Genomic DNA, 18476 nt, shown 5'->3' with positions numbered 1-18476 from the left:
TTTGCTATTCAAACATGTATTTCTTCAAAACAATATTAACACATTTGCTCCATATTCTTCCCAGATCTTAAGATCCGTAGCTCACTATTTTCAAAATGTACAGAACTTGCAAGGACAGATTGTTTTTTTTTAAAAAAAGCAATGATCAATGGTACCTTAAAAATACCTAGAATATCAAACTATCTCCAGTCTGTTGCTGCATTTGTAAGAATTCCTCCTGAAAATTAGCTTTTTTCTCTTTCACAAAATTGTAGGTACTGAAACTGAAGGAATTAGAAATACTATGAATGAAAATAACCAATTTTCCTCAGAAATCAGTTTCTTCAAGTCGATTTCAAGTCTCTCTTAACATTTCCATGCTAACAGTCCAAAATATATATAGGGGTTATACTCTGACCAGCAGGAAGCTACAGTGACAAAGTAATAAAAAAAATATGCATAATGGCTACCAAAACAAAGTCCCCATTTTAGGAGATTATGCATTAAACATTTCCAGTGCAAAGTCTTCAGTGTGTGAATGGAAGGAGTTGAGAAGGAAAGGCAAAAATTAACCAGAGAAAGAAATGAAGAAGGCTTTCCTAACCAATCTTGAAGGAGGGATAAATTAAATGGTAAGTCAGCTTTCACCACCAATTTTCATGACCGCTGAAAAGAAAGCATCTCGCAAGGATGATACGTTGCAGCAATTCAACAGGCTTCCCATCTGTGATCTTTATGGGGATGAGGAGGCTGGGCTTCGGCCTGGGGGAAGGGGGAGGGGGGAAACGGAACACGAGATGGAGCTTGTTTTGAGCTGCCTTCTGGCGCTGGATGGAATGGACTGGTTGGCAAATCCACAAGAGACCGAGTTCTCCCCGTGTCATGAAATGTGAGCAATCTGTCGGACGCGGGTCTGAATTTCTTGCCGACACAAAGGGCAGGTTTCTAGTTGCAAGGCACATTCCATGCACAGATCGCTGAAAGAGACAAGGATGCAAGAAGAGTTAAGGCGGTTTCTTTCCTAGAAGAGCGTCAAGCAAACTTTAAAGGGTTAAAAAGATGCCAAATATATTGAAGATTATTGTGGGTTTGGCCCACTCACCTCTTATCTTGAAGGAAATATTTGGAATCAACGGGGGAACATAGTGCATTCTAGGGCAGGAACTTTTCATATGGATGTGGGAATGCATAGATTAGTGATTCTCAACATTGGCAACGTTAAGATACATGGACTTCTGGGAGTTGAAGTCCATGTATCTTAACGTTGCCAATGTTGAGAAACACCAGCACAGATTTTAAGCAAGCGACGTTTACTTCCTCTTAGCAGATCTAATCCAGGGATAATTGGGAAGGATGACATGAACAACTGGAGATTTCCTCTTGATGACCTCATTGCTGAGAGATCCATTTTATTCTCCTTCCATTTATGGTTCCATTTTGGTTTTTTAGGATATTTATTATTATGGTTCTTATACTTGAATTTGCTAGGGGGGGGTTATACTTTTTGATTTCTGTGGCGCGCAGAGTTGCCTTCAGTGAGATGGGCGGCTACATAAATTTGATAAATAAATACATCGATGGGATAGAGCCTTGCGGAAGAGAAGGAGTTGGGTCTTCTCGGGCTGTTAGGTAGGGAGTCACCCACGTAAACCCTCTCAAAAAATCAGAACAGCACCAAACAGATTGGGCAACAGCTTGCAAGACCTGAACAGGGAAAGCAGCACGCACTTCCTCTCTTGCACGCTGAAGCTGCGTGCCAGTCAGCAAGATGGTGATTGGAGTGGTGTGAGGCAAGACCAGTCACTGAGACAGAGGCCGGGTTTACAACACAACGCTCTGTCTACCACAGGGTTGATTTGGACACAATGCTGAATATTGCTTGGTAGTCGAGAACTGGTAGTCCCTGGCTTACAACCATTCACTTATGACCATTCAAAGTTATGAAAGTATTGGAAAAAAGTGACTAGGGACGAAGTTTGGCTCTTGGGACCTTTGCAGCATCTCCAGAGTCATGTGGTCAAAATTCAGGATGCTTGGCAACTGGCATGTATTCATGATGGTTGCAGAGTCCTGGGATCATGTGACTACCTTTTGTGACCTTCTGACAAACAAAGTCAATGAGGGAAGCCAAATTTTGATGAATGACTGCATGATTCTTTTAACAGCTGTCATGATTTGCTTAACAACTGTGGCAAGAAAGGTCATAAAATGGGGCAAAACCCACTTAACAACCAGCTTCCGTTTAGCAACAGAAATTTGGGGCTAAATCATAAATTGAGGACTATATATAATCTGTTTCCCCGAAAATAAGACCCAACCGGAAAATAAGCCCTAGCATGATTTTTCAGGGTGCTCGTAATATAAGCCCTACCCCAAAATAAGCCCCAGTTAAGATCATCAGCCAGATGGACGCATTTAGTACTGTATTTCCCCCAAAATAAGACCTAACCGGAAAATAAGTACTAATGTGTCTTTTGGAGCAAAAATTAATAGAAGAATTCATCTTATTTTCGGGCAAACATGGGTATATATCTAGATCAGACGGGCTTGGCACGTGTCCACACTGCCAAGGGCAATGGGTGTGTGTGTGTGTGTGTGTGTGTGAAATTACAAGAAATGTCGATCAAAAGTCACTGTTTCTCAAAGTACCTGTGTCCACAAGGCCTGAGTTCTGTGTCAGCTATTTCATCGCAGCAAAGCGTACAGCAATTTTCTCGAATGCTCACTTGCTTTAACAAGGCCAGGCGTCTATGTCTGAAGATTAAATAGGAGGAGGTGAAAAATAGACACACAACTGACAGGGGGCTTCATATTCACACTTAATGTCTTCCTTGGGTGAGGAGTTAATGTATTGCTTACAGATGTGAGCAATGCATTAACTCCTCACCCGAGGAAGTCAATCATTTACTATCTGCAAATAAAGGGAAGATGCAGAGCACAAAAGTGCACCCCAGCTTCCCAGGTCCACGCACGTTACCTTGGTAAAATGATTTTCTCTTCCGCCGTCAGAAACGCGTAATCGTTAAAGGTGTTAAATTTTGCAGAGGGAGGGTATTTGAAAGGCTTTGCTCCAAAATTGAACTCACACTGTTGATAGGACATGAAACTAGCAGCAGCAAAGAAGCCGGAACTGCGCAATAAAAGAATGAAAAACAAAAATCAGTGTGACAATACTAGCTACCTGTTGGGAGTTAATTCTTCATAGTGAGAGGTGAGAGGAAACAACCATGATTTTTAAAGCCAGCCAATGGCTGTGTGTCTTTTGTGGCTCTCCAAATCCTGGACTACAACCTTCATCATCCCTAACGCTTCCTTTAGAGAAGGGATGTCACAAGGGTAGTGGCATTCACAGCTGGAGGTGTTGTTTTTATTTTTTTAAGGCCCAGATGACTTCTGTGGCTAGGAGTGATATTTATCAGCATGGGTCGATGGGCATTCTCTGCATCAATGTTTCTCAAGCTAGGCGACTTGAAGATGTATGGACTTCAAGTCCCAGAATTCCCCAGCCAGAAAAGGGTGACCCCATTTACAATCATCACAAGTTATGGTCGGGATGGGCAGGCCCCATTATGGTTGTAACTTGAGGACAGCATACAGATGGTCTTGTAATGGAGCCTGTCCATCATGATCATAACTTGTGACCGTCGAAAATCAGGTCACCCATGACTGACCCAATTTTTTTATTTTTTATTTTGCAACTGTTGTTAATGTGTCACTTTAAGCAATTGCCCCTCCTTTTCTTAGCAGCAGGGACCTGGGAATTCAAAATTGCTATATCCCATTAAGGAAGAAGCTGAGAAATAAGCTTCGAGAAAACTCAATAGGGACAGAAAAATAGTCACAGAAAACACAAAGCAAGGATCTCCCCAAGAAAATAGGCTGGTGGAGGAAGGGAAAGAATAATATAGGAACTGGGTCAGCTGTACTTGAAAATAGAAAGGACATTTTAAAAGGCCAAAGCAAAGCCATACTAGTGTTCATATGTGAGGATTTTAAAAAACCATGATTTATTACACAAGCCCCAGTGATTTAATACTGTATTAAATCAAAATGAGTGGATTTACCCATCATGCTTAGTTAAAACACAAGCCAATAAATCCTCATTGGAGATTAACATTTTGTTTGAATCAGACCAATCTGTATATACAGCTGGGCTCCTTCGGGCACTTCAGGTTCTGGGCCTCCTCAGAGTCAAGTCTTATTTTACTAAATATTTATTGCTAATTCTGCAAAGACGGACTTCTAGTGCAAAATGGGCATCGCCCTCAGAAGAATGAACTTACATAGCTGATGAAAACACTTGCTTCTCAGCAGGAAGCTGATTCCCGTTTAAATAAAAAACCATCTTCTTCTCTTGCAAGTCCAGTAAAAATCCTATAGTGTCACCTTAGTTAACATAAGAAAACAAGAGATTGAAACACAAGATATCACCCAGACACGATCACTATATCCTGCAAAAGAGGAATAGGGAGTTCAGGTCTTATCTGACAACTACTGAAAGGGTCCCAGTAGTTGGGCTACATTTGTGTTCCCCATAACACCCAATCCATACTAAGCAAGGTGCCTGAAACAGTCTATGGATTTGTGTTTCCATCTTTCCCACTTTTGTGTGTTTCTATCCCCATGTATAAAAACCTTTCAATAAATATTCAGATATGTGGAGTAGATAAAATGACTGTTCTCTACGTGTTTACAAATTAAAAGCCAGTCTTGCAAACAGGGACGCTATCTTAGAATAAATGCTATCTTCTTCCTTTTAACAGTTTTAACCGTATTTATTCCATCTAACTAAAACCAAGAAAACTATCAATACCAGGTGTTATCTCAACCAGGATTTGTAAACCTGCTTCAAATCCTGGTTAAAACAAAAGCTAAATCAGCATCAGAATCGACATTAGTTACTCTAGAAATAATGGTATGCAAGGGGATAAAAATTCATATATGAGAGAAAGAACCCATTTATCAAGTTGGCTTCTGATATGCCAACCATGATTTACTAGTTGGGTTACTAACAGCCTTATCTTCAAAAGCATTTCAGCATATTAAAAAAAAAAAAGGATTTAGAAAGTTACACAGAATTTGGCTGCAGGAACATGCTTTCTTTTTAAAACCAAACTATTTACAATCTGTAATATGGAGGGATGCTGCAAAAGTTCCACCCCAAGATGAATTAATATGTTTATGTCTTAATAGGTTTGACATATTAAGAGAAGTATGGTGCTCATCAAGGTGATGTCCATGAAATGCAGCCGTGTCATAAATGAATGACTGACTAATTCAGGCTTGCTACAAAGTCACTGCCATCTTCACAACATGCTCTCTATTGATTTTATTCTGCCTACCAAAACATTAGCCTACTAATTAGCTACAGTATTTGCAATTTACTCCATTTCCATGAATGGAGGAAGGCCTCCTGAACTCACACAAGATCACTGCGGAAGCACTGAACTAATAATAAGCACAGGAAACAGGTGTACAGACATCCCCATAAAAAGACTACTGGGGAGCGAGACTCCTGCAGCTGCAGGTATCTTGCTCCATTGTTCAAAAATCTATTTCATGACATTTTTCTTCCGGTTTTTAAGTCTCTGTGCTAGAATCACAGACAGGAAGGGTCACTTGAGCCCAATTCCTTTGCTCAATGGAGCAATCCAAATTATGCCATCCCCAAGAAATGGCTGCCCACCTTCTGGTTGAAACACCTGGAGCAAAAGGAAGCCAGTTATTTGTAATTGGTTCCATCTGCTCCCATGGTAAGATTTTCCTAGTGCTGGAAATTAGATCACTGTGCTGTGCTCTACACTCTAGGATAACAGAAAACAAATGAGGGCCAACTGGATAGTGACCCAACTTCAGCAACGAGAAAACGAGTGGGACAATATCATACCTTCCTTCCAGCATGGGTGGGAATGTGGTTTACTTCGGGCATTATACCAGATCAGCTGCCGGCAGCCGTCGTAAGCACAAGAGTATTCATCATCCCCGATACCATAACCTTCCTTCAGGAAATATAGAATACAGTATTTCATTAAAGGATGTGTCATGTTCTGCCTACACCTTTGGCTAATAATGAGGAGGATCACAATACGATGCAGACGGGTGTTCTGATCTGAATGGAATTTCCCCACTTATTCTATGGGTCAAAGCATAAAAGGGCTAGAGGTAAGACCGTGATGGCGAACCTATGGCACAGCGCCCTCTCTGTGGGCATGCAAGCTGTCATCCCAGTTCAGCTTCGCAATGCATGCACACGCGCTTCCCAGCAGCCAGCTGGTCGTCAGGTCTCTGCCGCGCATGCACGGGCCACATACACGGGGGCCGCATACACGTTGGATTTTGGGGGTTTGGGCACACGCGCATTGGGGACTCGGTCCAGAAAAGGTTAACCATTATTGTCGTTAAGAGATTTGTCAGAAGGAACTCTTAAAGAGAAAATATGACTAAATAAAACCATTTCACTACAACACCCGCATGTTTCCAACTTTAAGTATTATCAAAATATTAATACTAATCAGAATAGAGTTGGAAGGGACCTTGGAGGTCTTATAGTCCAACCCCCTGCTCAAGCAGAAGACCCTATACCATTTCACAGGTGACTTCCAAATCTTTTCTTAAAAACCTCCAGTGATGAAGGGCCTACAACCTCTGAAGGCAAGCTGTTCCAGTGGTTAATTATTCTCACTGTCAGTAAGTTTCTCTTTAGTTCTAGATTGCTTCTCTCCTTGATTAGTTTCCATCCATTGTTTCTTGTCCTGCCTTCTGGTGCTTTGGAAAATAGGTTGACCCTCTCTTCCTTGTGGCAGCCCCTCAAATACTGGATTTTCCTAGACTAACCAAACCCAAATCCGCCAACTGTTCTTCATGTTTTTGTCTCCAGGCCTTTAATTATCTTAATTGCTCTTCTCTGCACTTTTTCCAAAGTCTCAGCATCTTTATTGTAATGTGATGACCAAAACGGGATCAAAACCAAAACAATTCCGCGTAACACAATTGAACCTTGTTCCCTTCTCCATGTTGCTGGGAGGAGACACCCTTGAACCTGTTTTCACAAAGCAACCCCAGAAGGAATTGATGGGCAATAAGTCCATCCACCCCACTGCCCATTAGTGACCAGTAAACAATTATTGGAATACAACCAGGGCAAGAGAATCAAGATCTGCTTCAAAGTGGAGATTAAGTTGGAAGAAACTGAAAAGCTGAAGGTTGCCAAATGAGCCTGGAAGATGAACAGGGCTCTGAACTTCTATTTCCCAGGTCCCTGTCCAGAGTCCCCCCACGTCCCGCCGCTTTATGAATGGCCATCAGCCAGCCTGAAGAGCAACACCAGCTGTTCTGACCTAGGCTTCCCCAGCAGCATGAAGCTGAGTCCTCGTCCCGATAAACCCCTTTTATTTAATTTACAGTGAATTCCTCTCCAGCAAAGTCTTTCCTCTCCCTCAGTCTTTCAAGATAGTTCACCATTACCGACCTTGATCAGGCTTGGAGAGTGGCCAGGCCGATATCTTTCAGACGCCGCAATACTTGGCAAAAATGCAGGAATTAACTAATTGTCTCCTGCAAACTCCCCTCCCCTTTCACTCCTCTTTTATTCCCTCTGGGACAGGCCATTCATCGTCTACCTGTGGCCTTATTCCCAAGTCGACCCTTGTTCTTTAGCCGTTCTCTTCGTCTGGCAACTCTGCGCAAGCGCACACTGGGAACAGGATCCAGCTGTTCGTCTGCCTCACTGATGTCTGACTCCAAAGGCAGCTGATAACAGTCAGACAGCCCTGGCCCCCCCTCTGCCTCCGACGCAGAGTACTCGTCAGAGCCTTCCCAAGACTCCAGGATTGGCCCATGTTCCTCCCCAACCTCCTCACTCTCCGAATCTGCTGCCAGATCCACTGGCTGCTGGCGGGCCACAACACCAGCAGGGTGAATGATTCACCATGCCCCCTGCAAGAGATGACTACCTTCTCTACTCTGTGTGAAAGATACCAAAAGCCAGTGATTACTTGGCTTCTACAAATACCTCAGTACAGCAAAATCCAGGAAAATATTGCTAGGATGGGTAGTTCAGCAAACATGCCACAAAGAATATTATTCATGTAAGTTGCTTTCAAGTCAAACTTTCAGAGGTGGGATGAAGAGGTGAGAGGATAGGGGGGTTTGTCCGGTGCCAGTTCAATTTGATAGACAGATTCCCACTGACGAGAGCAGCACTTACGTGATTGAGAAACTTGCTGTCTTTTGTAGCCCATCCTATCTGCATCACTCCGGAAGTAATGACTGTGACTTCATAGTACCAAGCTCCAGAATCTACACAGAAGGTACATCGGACACTTTCAAAAGACGAAGCATCGCATCGGGCCTAGCAGACAAAAATGTGGGGGTGAAAAATTAAAGTCCATGTGCAAATTTGACGCCAAAAGGCACATTAAAGTGCTCAGCCTCCCAATTTATTAATCTCATATATTTGTTGGGAGAATTGTAAGTCTCAGAAGCCTCAACCAGCACAGTCAACTGGCTAGGAATCCAGGGTGCCGCAGTATTATTCATCTTGAGGCTTGGAGCTGGAGAGGGCAGATCACTGAACATCTGATACAGAAAGGATGAAGATATGCAAGGAATGGAGATGTGTTGTCAACCATTCCACTGAGTCATCTAGCAAAGAAAGACCCCTCAACTCCAGGACTGGTCCTCACACTTAGGATCTTTGGGGTCCCCTTGATCTGGTGATTGAGATTTAGTTGCTTGCAACCAGCAGGAAGTTATGACTGTCACTGCACCCCGTGATTACGTGACTGCCATTGGCATGCTTCACAGCCGGGCAACAACAAGAGGAGTCAATGGAGAAGTAGGTAGCAAAACTGCAAGTCGTGGCCACATACTGCTCTGCTTAATAACCATGATCTTTTTGGGACTACATAGCTCTGAAAAATTGCCATTTTGAATTTTATCAGAAATTCAAGACCATAAGCATTTTACTAGACTCTCTCGGAGACTGGAAACACCAACCCCTGAATAGGAGTTTGGTTTAACCCAGTGATCTTATATATCAGGTCCTGAATGCAAGCCCTTAGTCAATTTTTAAACAATGGGGGGAAATCCTGACTTGGCCTTTTCCAAAATAGGATGCCAGGTTTGATGGGACAAGACTTCACTGGAACCTTTCATCGCTGCACAGGTAGCCCTTGACTTACAACCATTTGTTTAGTGACTTGTTACAACAGCACTGAAAAGTGACATATGACGGGTTCTCACATTTAGGACGTTCATAACATCCCTAGGGTCATGTAATCAAAATATGGGTGCTTGGCAACCAGCATGCACTGATGACTGTTACAGCATCCTGGGGTGATCGCCATTTGCTACCTCCCAACTGGCTTCCGACATACAAAGTCAATGGGGAAACTGCATATGCTTAACAAGTGGAGTGATTCACTTAACAACCATAGCCTAAAAGGTCATAAAACTGGGCATGACTCACTTGTTTAGCAACGGAAAGTCTGGTCGCAATTATGGTTGTAAGCCAAGGCCTGCCTGCCTGTATATTATATCTCCATGCACTTACCAATAAAGAGGGCCCATCTCCCTTTCTCAAGCTAAGACCCAGGTGGTGAGACAATCAAGAAAGTATTGTATTTATTTTGTGTCTCCAAAGAGCTACAGATCTTACCCAGCATGCCTTTATAGTATGCACTTTCCTCCATTAATTACACAGAAATGTTTTTTTTTTTTTAAATGCTGTCTGATTTGAGTTAAAAGCAAAATAATTAAAATATGCACTCTGAAAGCAATATGTCTTTTAGTTCATAGAAACTCCCTCCCTCCAGACCTCCCCTGCTATTCAGGGAAATTGAGCCGGCATAAACAGTATTTCATAATTAATGCACAAAAACACACACACAAGGCTACCTCCAACCCATGCGGCGAGATCTTCAGATATTCACTGACATCATTGCTGTTCAGCATGGCTCTAATATTGGTCAGGTCGACTTTCTCGTACGTAAACTGTCTCCCTTCTTTCAAAACTGCAGGAAACAAGAGGAATGGTTATACGGGCTATCTCAGCAATGTAGTAATGGTAACCTAGAAAACTGAATTCGTCTGCCCAATTCCGGCCATTTAAGAATGAATCAAACACTTTCCAAATAAGCAACTATCCCTTTAAATGACAGGCATTCAAAGATTGAATTCTTTAGAATTTGGGCTTAAAGGGAATGAGCCCACATGCTAAATGCTTCCTGCTTGTCTTCTGCCAACAAAAGCAATTAAGCATAACTGCTCCATCTGTGGTTTGCTTAGCATTATGTGCAAATGGGAATCCCTAGCTGGTTTTTCTTCTAACAAATTGGAGTCATTAGCTTCCCTTACAATTTTAGCATGTCAAAAGAAGAGCAAACCAGGGACTATGATTTCTACATGTCTCTAAACAAGATGAGAGGATCCATTCTCACCACCAGCAGAGGAGCTTGCAAAAAGGAACCTGCACAGAGCAGATACTAATATACAATATCCCCCAAAATGCAGTTATATATTGAATTTAAGAGTGACGGCTCTTAAATAAATATTGGCTAGGGATACTGTAGTTGGTATTTCTCCAGAAAGCTTCTTTCTCTGATTAAACTAGACGGAATATAACAAAACCTGTGATTCTGTGCTTCTATACGCATTCTATTAATACTAGCTACATTTAGCTGCTGGCAAGAGGTTACTTTCAATTTACCAATTAAGAAATTCAATTTCAATGGCTTTTCATTAATGAAGGACTTCATCTTCTGAAAATTGATATGGTATTTGTTTTAGAAATGAATTAGATTATCTAACACCATCTGCATTCAAAACAGGACAAATAACACTGGTGTCATTTTGTATCCTTTCCCCTCCGGATCTGGGTCTCAAACCAGTTTGTCTTTTTGGCTGACATTACTTAATCTACAAAAGAAAAGTCTAGAGAACCCAGCTTCCAGGCTAAATGAACAGTTTAATTGGAGTTTAGAATCTCCAATTAAAACCTCTTCAGTCAGGACAAGTTCATGGCTATGTTTCATTAAGACACTTGATTAATAGTGTAAATTGTATGTGCCACTTTCCTTGGAATTACCAACAGTGGAGAATTGGATCTATAGCTAAATGCCAGCACAAGTATTAAAACAAGACCTTTGCAGAGATGGAGAAATGTGCTAATTTACCTGCTCCCTTTCAGTAATGGAGAATCCTGATAGGTTGTACTCTTCTACAACAGGATTCTCCAAACCTGACAATTTTACAACTTATCGACTTCAACTCCCACAACTTCTCAGCCAGCGCATTGAAGTCTACAAGTTTTAAAGTTGCCAAGTTTGGAAACCCCTTGCAACAAAACAATGTATTATTTCTATTTGTCTGATTTCCCAATTTATACTATATTGTGCCCTAATAATCACCATTACTAGTGTATCAGATCTCTAACCAAGAGAATATTACATTTTAAGCGCAGATGCTAAAAACAATATGGATTTAGAAGAATTAAAATTCACAACAGTGGTATGTCAGTGAAACAGCTGCTTCTCTCAGTTTTCCTCCTCCTCCTGCTCCATCTTACCAACGTATGTTCATCCATACCACTTGTATACCATTCAGGAATTGCACCCCCAAACATCTGATGAAATGAATATGCAAGTTTATTTTATAAACGTATTAGTGTTAAGGGTTGTTACTTTTGCTGCAAACACTAGACATTTCTAATAACCATGCTGTTTAGAAACATCACCTTCACAGTAGAAAAACATTATTACTTACACAGATTGTCTAAACTCCACTGAGCACAGAATCCAACTTGGCGTTTTAAATAGTCTGGATTGTTTGTCCATTTCTCTAACAAAACTAGCTGATCACTGATGCAGGTATCGGAAACTGTCATTTTATTCTCACCTAGAGTTGGAATGGGTTCACAATTATGGGGGGGAAAATCATGATCATTAAAAACTCAGCATTTCTGAAAGGAAAAAAGGCTTTTGTGCTCCCCCCACTTTCCCCCCCCCCATATTCCCCATTCTCATACTATATAAATTCCACCATAATCCATTAAAGCTTCAGCAGCCAGTAGCTGCTGGCAGACAGTCAGGGCCAGAGGCCAAGAAAGCAACTCCAGATGCAGTCATTGTCAGGAACTGAATTCAGCTCAGTGGCATCTTGATTTTACTATCCATTTCTTTTTTAGGATACACAAATAGCAATAACACTTAGACTTATATACCGCTTCAGTGCTTTACTAACTCTCTCTAAGCGGTTTATAGAGTCAGCCTCTTGCCCCCAACAATTTGGGTCCTCATTTTACCCACCTCGGAAGGATGGAAGGCTGAATCAACCTTGAGCCAGTCAGGATCGAACTGCTGACAGTCGGCAGTCAGCCTGCAATACTGCATTCTAACTACTGCCAACTATGGATGGATGGATGGGAGGGCAATAGCAATAGCTCTTAGACTTACATACCGCTTCATAGTGGTTTTACAGCCCTCTCTAAGCGGTTTACAGAATCAGCCTCTTGCCCCCAACAATCTGGGTCCTCATTTTACCCACCTCGGAAGGATGGAAGGCTGAGTCAACCTTGAGCCTGGTGAGATTCAAACTGCCAAAACTGCTGGCAGCTGGTGATCAGCAGAAGTAGCCTGCAGTACTGCATTCTAACCACAGCGCCACCGCGGCTCATGTTTGAACACATGTGAATGTGTGTTTGAACACAGACAATGCAGGTCAAACCAGAGGCACATCAGTTCTGTCCCCATTTCTTGACAATGAATTTAGTCTCTTGCAGCTTTGAAATTTGGGGAAGAAGTCCTCAACAAGCATCATCAAGGTCCTAATGGGTGACGGAATTTGTCATGCTTCTCCGCCCCTGAAGGCCGCACCTAGGGAGCGGCTGAGGATTCAAAACTTATGCTTGACAAGCCTTCCTGCTTTCTCCACTGCCATCTCCAGTGGTGTGAAAGGAACAGCAGGAAGGAGATCTTGGCTCCCACATAAATTGCTACCTGCTGGTTATTTGCTTAAAACACTGATGCTACCACCACTCTTGACCACAGCCAGGTAGGAATTTGGAAGAAAAGAATAAACCCAACCCCTGAATACTTTCAAAAAGGCAGATGAGGCCTGGTTCTTTCCCCAAGTCTTTGGGTCAGGGTGAGCGGAGCAGACCTCTGAAGTGGTTTGCCATTGCCTCCTTCCTAGGGCAAGAGAGACTGGCTGGCTCAAGGTCACCCAGCTGGGCTTCATGTGTAATGCAAGTCTAGAACTCACAGCTTCCCATTTTGTAACCCAGTGCTTTAATTACTGCACTGAACTTGCTCTCTGGATAAGCTATAATGGAGTTCTGGTTGCATGTTATTGTTTTAATTGGTTTTTAATGGTACATGGTTTTTTTTTTGTATTGTTTTATTTGTATGCTAGCCAAAGTCATGCTGTTTGATTTGGGCAGCCATATAAATGCTCAAAATACTGTAAATATCCCAGATCATAACCCATCCTGGGACCTGTTTTGTCTTTAACTCTGCATTTCAAATGAGCACACTTACTTGTTTGTGCAAACTTCTCCAGGGCTATTAGTGCAAAAAGCATGACAGTCGGATGGGACTGGAACTCCTAAGATAAAGAAGGGAAATTATTGCATTCAATATTCCTCAAATTTGTCTTCAAAATCAAGCGTTGGTTAGTTTTTCCAACAAAAGGGGGGGGTGGTGTTTGTGTGGGTAAAAAAAAATACTCTTTAACACAATAAAAATAGCCTGAAGACAAGGCTTACTTCGGAGAGCCAGGCATCAATACAAACTGCTTTCCTACACAAAAGGAAATAAGACAACTATTCTAGTTTAGCAAGTGAAAAAGCCAGAAGTTTTAGCTACAGGATCATCCCTTCCTCTTCCCCACTCAAAAAAGGTTCCTCATCTTCCAAACCATAGTTTCTGCAGAGATAAGTTACACCACGTATAGTTAAGGCTATGGTTTTCCCAGTTGCAATGTATGGTTGTGAAAGTTGGACCATAAGGAAGGCTGAGTGCCAAAGAATTGAGGCCTTTGAACTCTGGTGCTGGAGAAGACTCCTGCGAGTCCCTTGGACTGCAAGGCGATCCAACCGGTCAGTCCTAGAGGAGATCAACCCTGACTGCTCTTTAGAAGGCCAGATCCTGAAGATGGAACTCAGATACTTTGGCCACTTAATGAGAAGGAAGGACTCCCTGGAGAAGAGCCGAATGCTGGGAAAGATTGAGGGCCAAAGAAGAAGAAGGGGACGGCAGAGAAGGAGGTGGCTGGATGGAGTCACTGAAGCAGTCGGCGTAAGCTTAAATGGACTCCGGAGGATGGTAGAGGACAGGAAAGCCTGGAGGAACATTGTCCATGGGGTTGCGATGGGCCACACATGACTTCGCAACTAACAACAAGTTACACCAAAGGTCCTCAACCTTTCTGGCTTGGTGGCCCGGCAGGGGGGTGGAGGAGAAGGGATGGTTGTTATTGGTAGGAGTGTGCGTGAGCGTGCATAGCTCCATTTGCACTCCCACAAATGGAGCTTTGTGAGCAAATGCAAGCACCCAACACTCATGCAAGTAAAGCTGTGCACGCGCACACACTTGCCCACTGCTTGCGTGGCCTGGTTCTGAAGGGGGAAGGTTCTGTGCAAGTGCCCACCATTCATGCAAGTGGAGCTGCGTGCGCGCGCACACACTCGCCTACTGCTCACAACCCGATTCCGAATGGGAGAGGGCCGATACTTCTGTGCGAGTGCCGACATTAGTGCAAGCGGAGCTGCGCGCGTGCACACACGCTTGTTCATTGCTCACAGGGCCCGGTTCCAAATGGGCCACAGTTCTGGAATTGGGGACCCCCAAGTTACACCATCCCATTTGCAGCCTTCACCTCTTCCACAATTGCAGAACCACCTCAAACCTCCTTCACCCCAATTCCGATTCATGTATTTCTTCGGGGGAAGGTTTAAAGATTAAATGGGGGCCTTAAGGTTTTGATTCCAGGCCCACCTACCCTGATATCATAAGCCACATTTCTGCAGCCTCCAGACAAAGCTGAAGGAGAGGCCTTTATCATTTTAAGAATCCCTTCTGAAGCTTTAATGTGACTAATGATAAGATCCCCACGCTCCATGTAAATTATACTGCTAAAATGAAGAAAAGTAGGCATGGATTTTATGTAAAATAACAGTGACTTCAATTCTAATACATTATTGTTAAAAGTAAAAAGGCAGCTGCTCCTTAAACCAAAATCCTTATATTACCATGCTATACACAGCTCTGGGTAATTGATCTATGATTAAAGAAAAGAATACAGTAGATGCACAAGTATTTTTAGTAGCACGTAAGTAATTTACAGCTACTTTCCCTTAAATTGTCAAGTACATGTTGCCTGACTGCCTTAAAAAGTGAAAAGGTTGTTCAATTTAAATGTTGATGGTGTTTCTGTATTTAACTGCATTAGTAGCAGCTTTTGAAAAGTTTGACAGTAACCATGTAGAGACTGGCCCGGAGAGATGTCGGTGTCTTAAGCAAACATGCTAACTTCTGAACTGTGGCTCTTCTCTTCTTTACCAAAACCTGTCAACCTTCACTGTGCCACTGAAAAATAATTGCAATGGCTGGACACACTATGCTGCGGCTTCCTTTTTTTAGTGACACAAGACTAAATGAGATCAGGCCATAGAAATCCCTTCAAATGTTTACACGCACAATACTTAGCATACTGATTTATTTTGGTACTCACCAAGCTCTGCAGTAAGTACTCCAAGATTCCTTGGCTGAGTAAACCTATACTTGCAGGGCCTGTAAAAACACTAAAAATGAAACACGTGCATCGAAGGTGCTGTTTTACATTGTTTAAGAAGTCTTTTCAGAAAAGTTTAGGACCCTGCACTGCCTTTCCAGTTCTCTTGCTTTACAGACAGAAGAAGCATGCAGCAAAGAAGATATAGCTGCAAAAATATTTTTGACTAAGTTTTTTTTCTTTCTCTCTCCCCCTCTCCCTCTCCCTCATTACCACAGAAGAATACAAGCAACACATAAAGTGATTTACATAATCTGACACCTCCAGTCTTGTTTGTCCTTTTAAAAAGGTTGGTTAAATTCAGTAGTGACATTTTGTTTCCCACCTTCCTTCCGAGAAAACAGACTTCCCCTCTGTAGATATTGCCATATGGGAGTCAGAACAGGAATCTATATGTAAACATCTCACTCCTACCACTCATAAACTACTGTACTGCATTCTGGCAAATGGCACCAGGGATTACAAGTTAATTTAAAGAGATTAAAACACTGTCATGCTATCTGAAGGATGCTCTATGAGCAGATGTCTAATTATAGACAATATATTTATTATAGATTAGGAGAGGGTGAGGCTGTAAAACCTAAAAACAACAGTGGTGTGTGGAGAAGTCCTACAGAATTGAACTGTAACCTCCCCAAAGAGACATAAAGAAATCCCAGAATCTTTACCTGCAAGCTTTTCTGCCAAACAGCCCAGAACCGCAGTGGTATTCCGATGTTTGGCAGGATGACAGGCATCCTGGAGAGCCACTGTGCCATTTAAATTTAATATTTCTGTCAATTTCTGCAATGCATCCTACACAGGAAAAGGAGCAGGCTGTTGAAAGTCAGATCACCAAAAGAAACGTTCCATTCCATTCATATCTTAGTACCGTATAAGGTAACCTATCTATACTTATACAGGCACAAACTGAATTTGAAATAACCCTTGATCCTAACAAGCACTGAAATTGCACCAACAAAATTTATAAAATAAAATAAAAATAATTAAAAAAATAAAGGAGTGAATTAAAAAGAAAACAACAAAAATCCTCAAAGGGCAGATTCAATGGACCATTGAATCTTTTTCTGCTTTCTATGTTTCTATGAAATAACAAAATTAAGTTTTTTCTTTTGGAGAGACTTTTACTTAAGATGACTTTCCAATACGGACAATAAGACACCAAACAGTGATGGCTCACAATATTTAATTAGAAGTCACAAGATTGAAGGAAGCTGAGAAACACTATTAAAAGCCATATTTTTCTCCCATTGTGCTTCAAGCAAACATAATTAATTTGCATTGTAAAACCAATATACTTAAGTTGTACATCTAAAAGGCACACCTAAGAAAACACGCAAGCCATTGTGGACGATGTCTGTTAACCTTATCCCTATACTAGGTGTCACTGTGGATTGTGGTTTGAAGCAAAAGATCAGCAATTTGGAGAAAACTAATATACATAATTGCATTATAAGCAGTTAGCAAATGTAACCATTTTGAAGCTGCTTCAAACTTCTACTGTTTTTGTTTGTGTGTGTGTGTGTGTGTGTATATATATATATATATATATATAGACATAGACACAGTTTGTGAAATTACATCTTTAAATACAGCATTAGGAATCACATACTGAATTCTAATTATCTAAGATTTAGTTAGTTTTTTAAATGGTATTCTATTTTTTCAGAGCAGATAACTTTTTAGAACATTTTATAATAGAATTATCAGCTTTTCAAAGAAAAAATACAAAATTGTAAGCAGGAGTTCTTAGATTCCTGTTATTGGGCTGCGAATACTTTCGATATTTTAATATTATGAGAAAAAACATAGATATAATGTCTACAGCAATAGGATACAAAAACAACTAAGAATTAACAAGGTACAAATTATAGATTTTTTAATATGAACAACTAGTGACGACAGATGAATTAAAATGAATAATATAATATAGAACTTGGAAAATTAATTATATAAACAATATCTGTATGTTTAGCATTACTGAGGCCACATTACACTGTGACCTACTATGAAAGATACATATTGTATTAATAATATCAAATTGGTTTTGCCAGAACACATGATTTGAGTCACTGTTTTTTTATTTTTTTTCTGAATTTTTATTCAAGTTATATTTTTGATATAAAACTGACAAACATTTCCCATTCAACCACACTGAGATATTTTATTCATTTGAGACCTTCATTTTTTTTTTAAAAAAAGCACACTTCTAAAGGAGATTAAAATCAAGGAGATTAAAGCAGACCTTTAAAGCGGTTGCTTTAATTTTAGATTTAATCAGGTATTTTATTTGATCAATCTGTATATTTAACTTACTTTGGTTGGTAATGGGCACTCATCCAAGAGTAAAGTTATAACAGCTGGTCCCAAAGGGTCTTCTAATGGAATAACTCTTATTAAGGACTGGACAACTTCCAGCCATCCTTCATCTGTCAACCACCAAAGAATAAAAACAAATATCTTAACTTAAAGGAATAGAGAGATATATCACTAATCAAAAACAGGATTTCATCAGCATTCAATGGGACAAATCATCTCAGACATATGTTAAAAATAAAACGATCGGCTGTTGATCCAGAGTGGAATAGCAGGACAAAATTAGGCCTCTTGGGAGTCAAGACAGACACTCGTAATAACCAAACGGAATGTCAGGGCAAATTTTCACTTGTACAAAATACAACTACACAAGATTGTGGAAACCAGGATGC

At 41.2% G+C, this 18476-nt stretch overlaps 1 protein-coding gene across 1 annotated transcript in view; it reads right to left on the bottom strand.

The window, feature by feature from the left end:
* The window catches only part of RSPRY1 (ring finger and SPRY domain containing 1), a 35291-nt gene continuing 16815 nt past the window's right edge, over positions 1 to 18476 (bottom strand). The window contains exons 4-15 of the mRNA XM_034425504.3: positions 18085 to 18197; positions 16437 to 16563; positions 15709 to 15767; positions 13515 to 13581; positions 11743 to 11874; positions 9877 to 9992; positions 8186 to 8329; positions 5867 to 5978; positions 4263 to 4365; positions 2957 to 3109; positions 2629 to 2733; positions 1 to 956 (exon numbers count right to left, since the gene is read on the bottom strand). Of these exons, the coding sequence (XP_034281395.2) occupies positions 860 to 956; positions 2629 to 2733; positions 2957 to 3109; positions 4263 to 4365; positions 5867 to 5978; positions 8186 to 8329; positions 9877 to 9992; positions 11743 to 11874; positions 13515 to 13581; positions 15709 to 15767; positions 16437 to 16563; positions 18085 to 18197 (1328 nt within the window). The 3' untranslated portion in view covers positions 1 to 859. The remainder of the gene's footprint in view (positions 957 to 2628; positions 2734 to 2956; positions 3110 to 4262; positions 4366 to 5866; positions 5979 to 8185; positions 8330 to 9876; positions 9993 to 11742; positions 11875 to 13514; positions 13582 to 15708; positions 15768 to 16436; positions 16564 to 18084; positions 18198 to 18476) is intronic.

The sequence above is a fragment of the Pantherophis guttatus genome, chromosome 11, assembly GCF_059756535.1.
Source record: "Pantherophis guttatus breed Tessera chromosome 11, ASM5975653v1, whole genome shotgun sequence".
In the NCBI taxonomy this organism is placed as follows: domain Eukaryota; kingdom Metazoa; phylum Chordata; class Lepidosauria; order Squamata; family Colubridae; genus Pantherophis; species Pantherophis guttatus.
The sequence above is the reverse complement of the archived record's forward strand: the minus strand, read 5'-3'. Positions and strand labels throughout refer to the sequence as shown.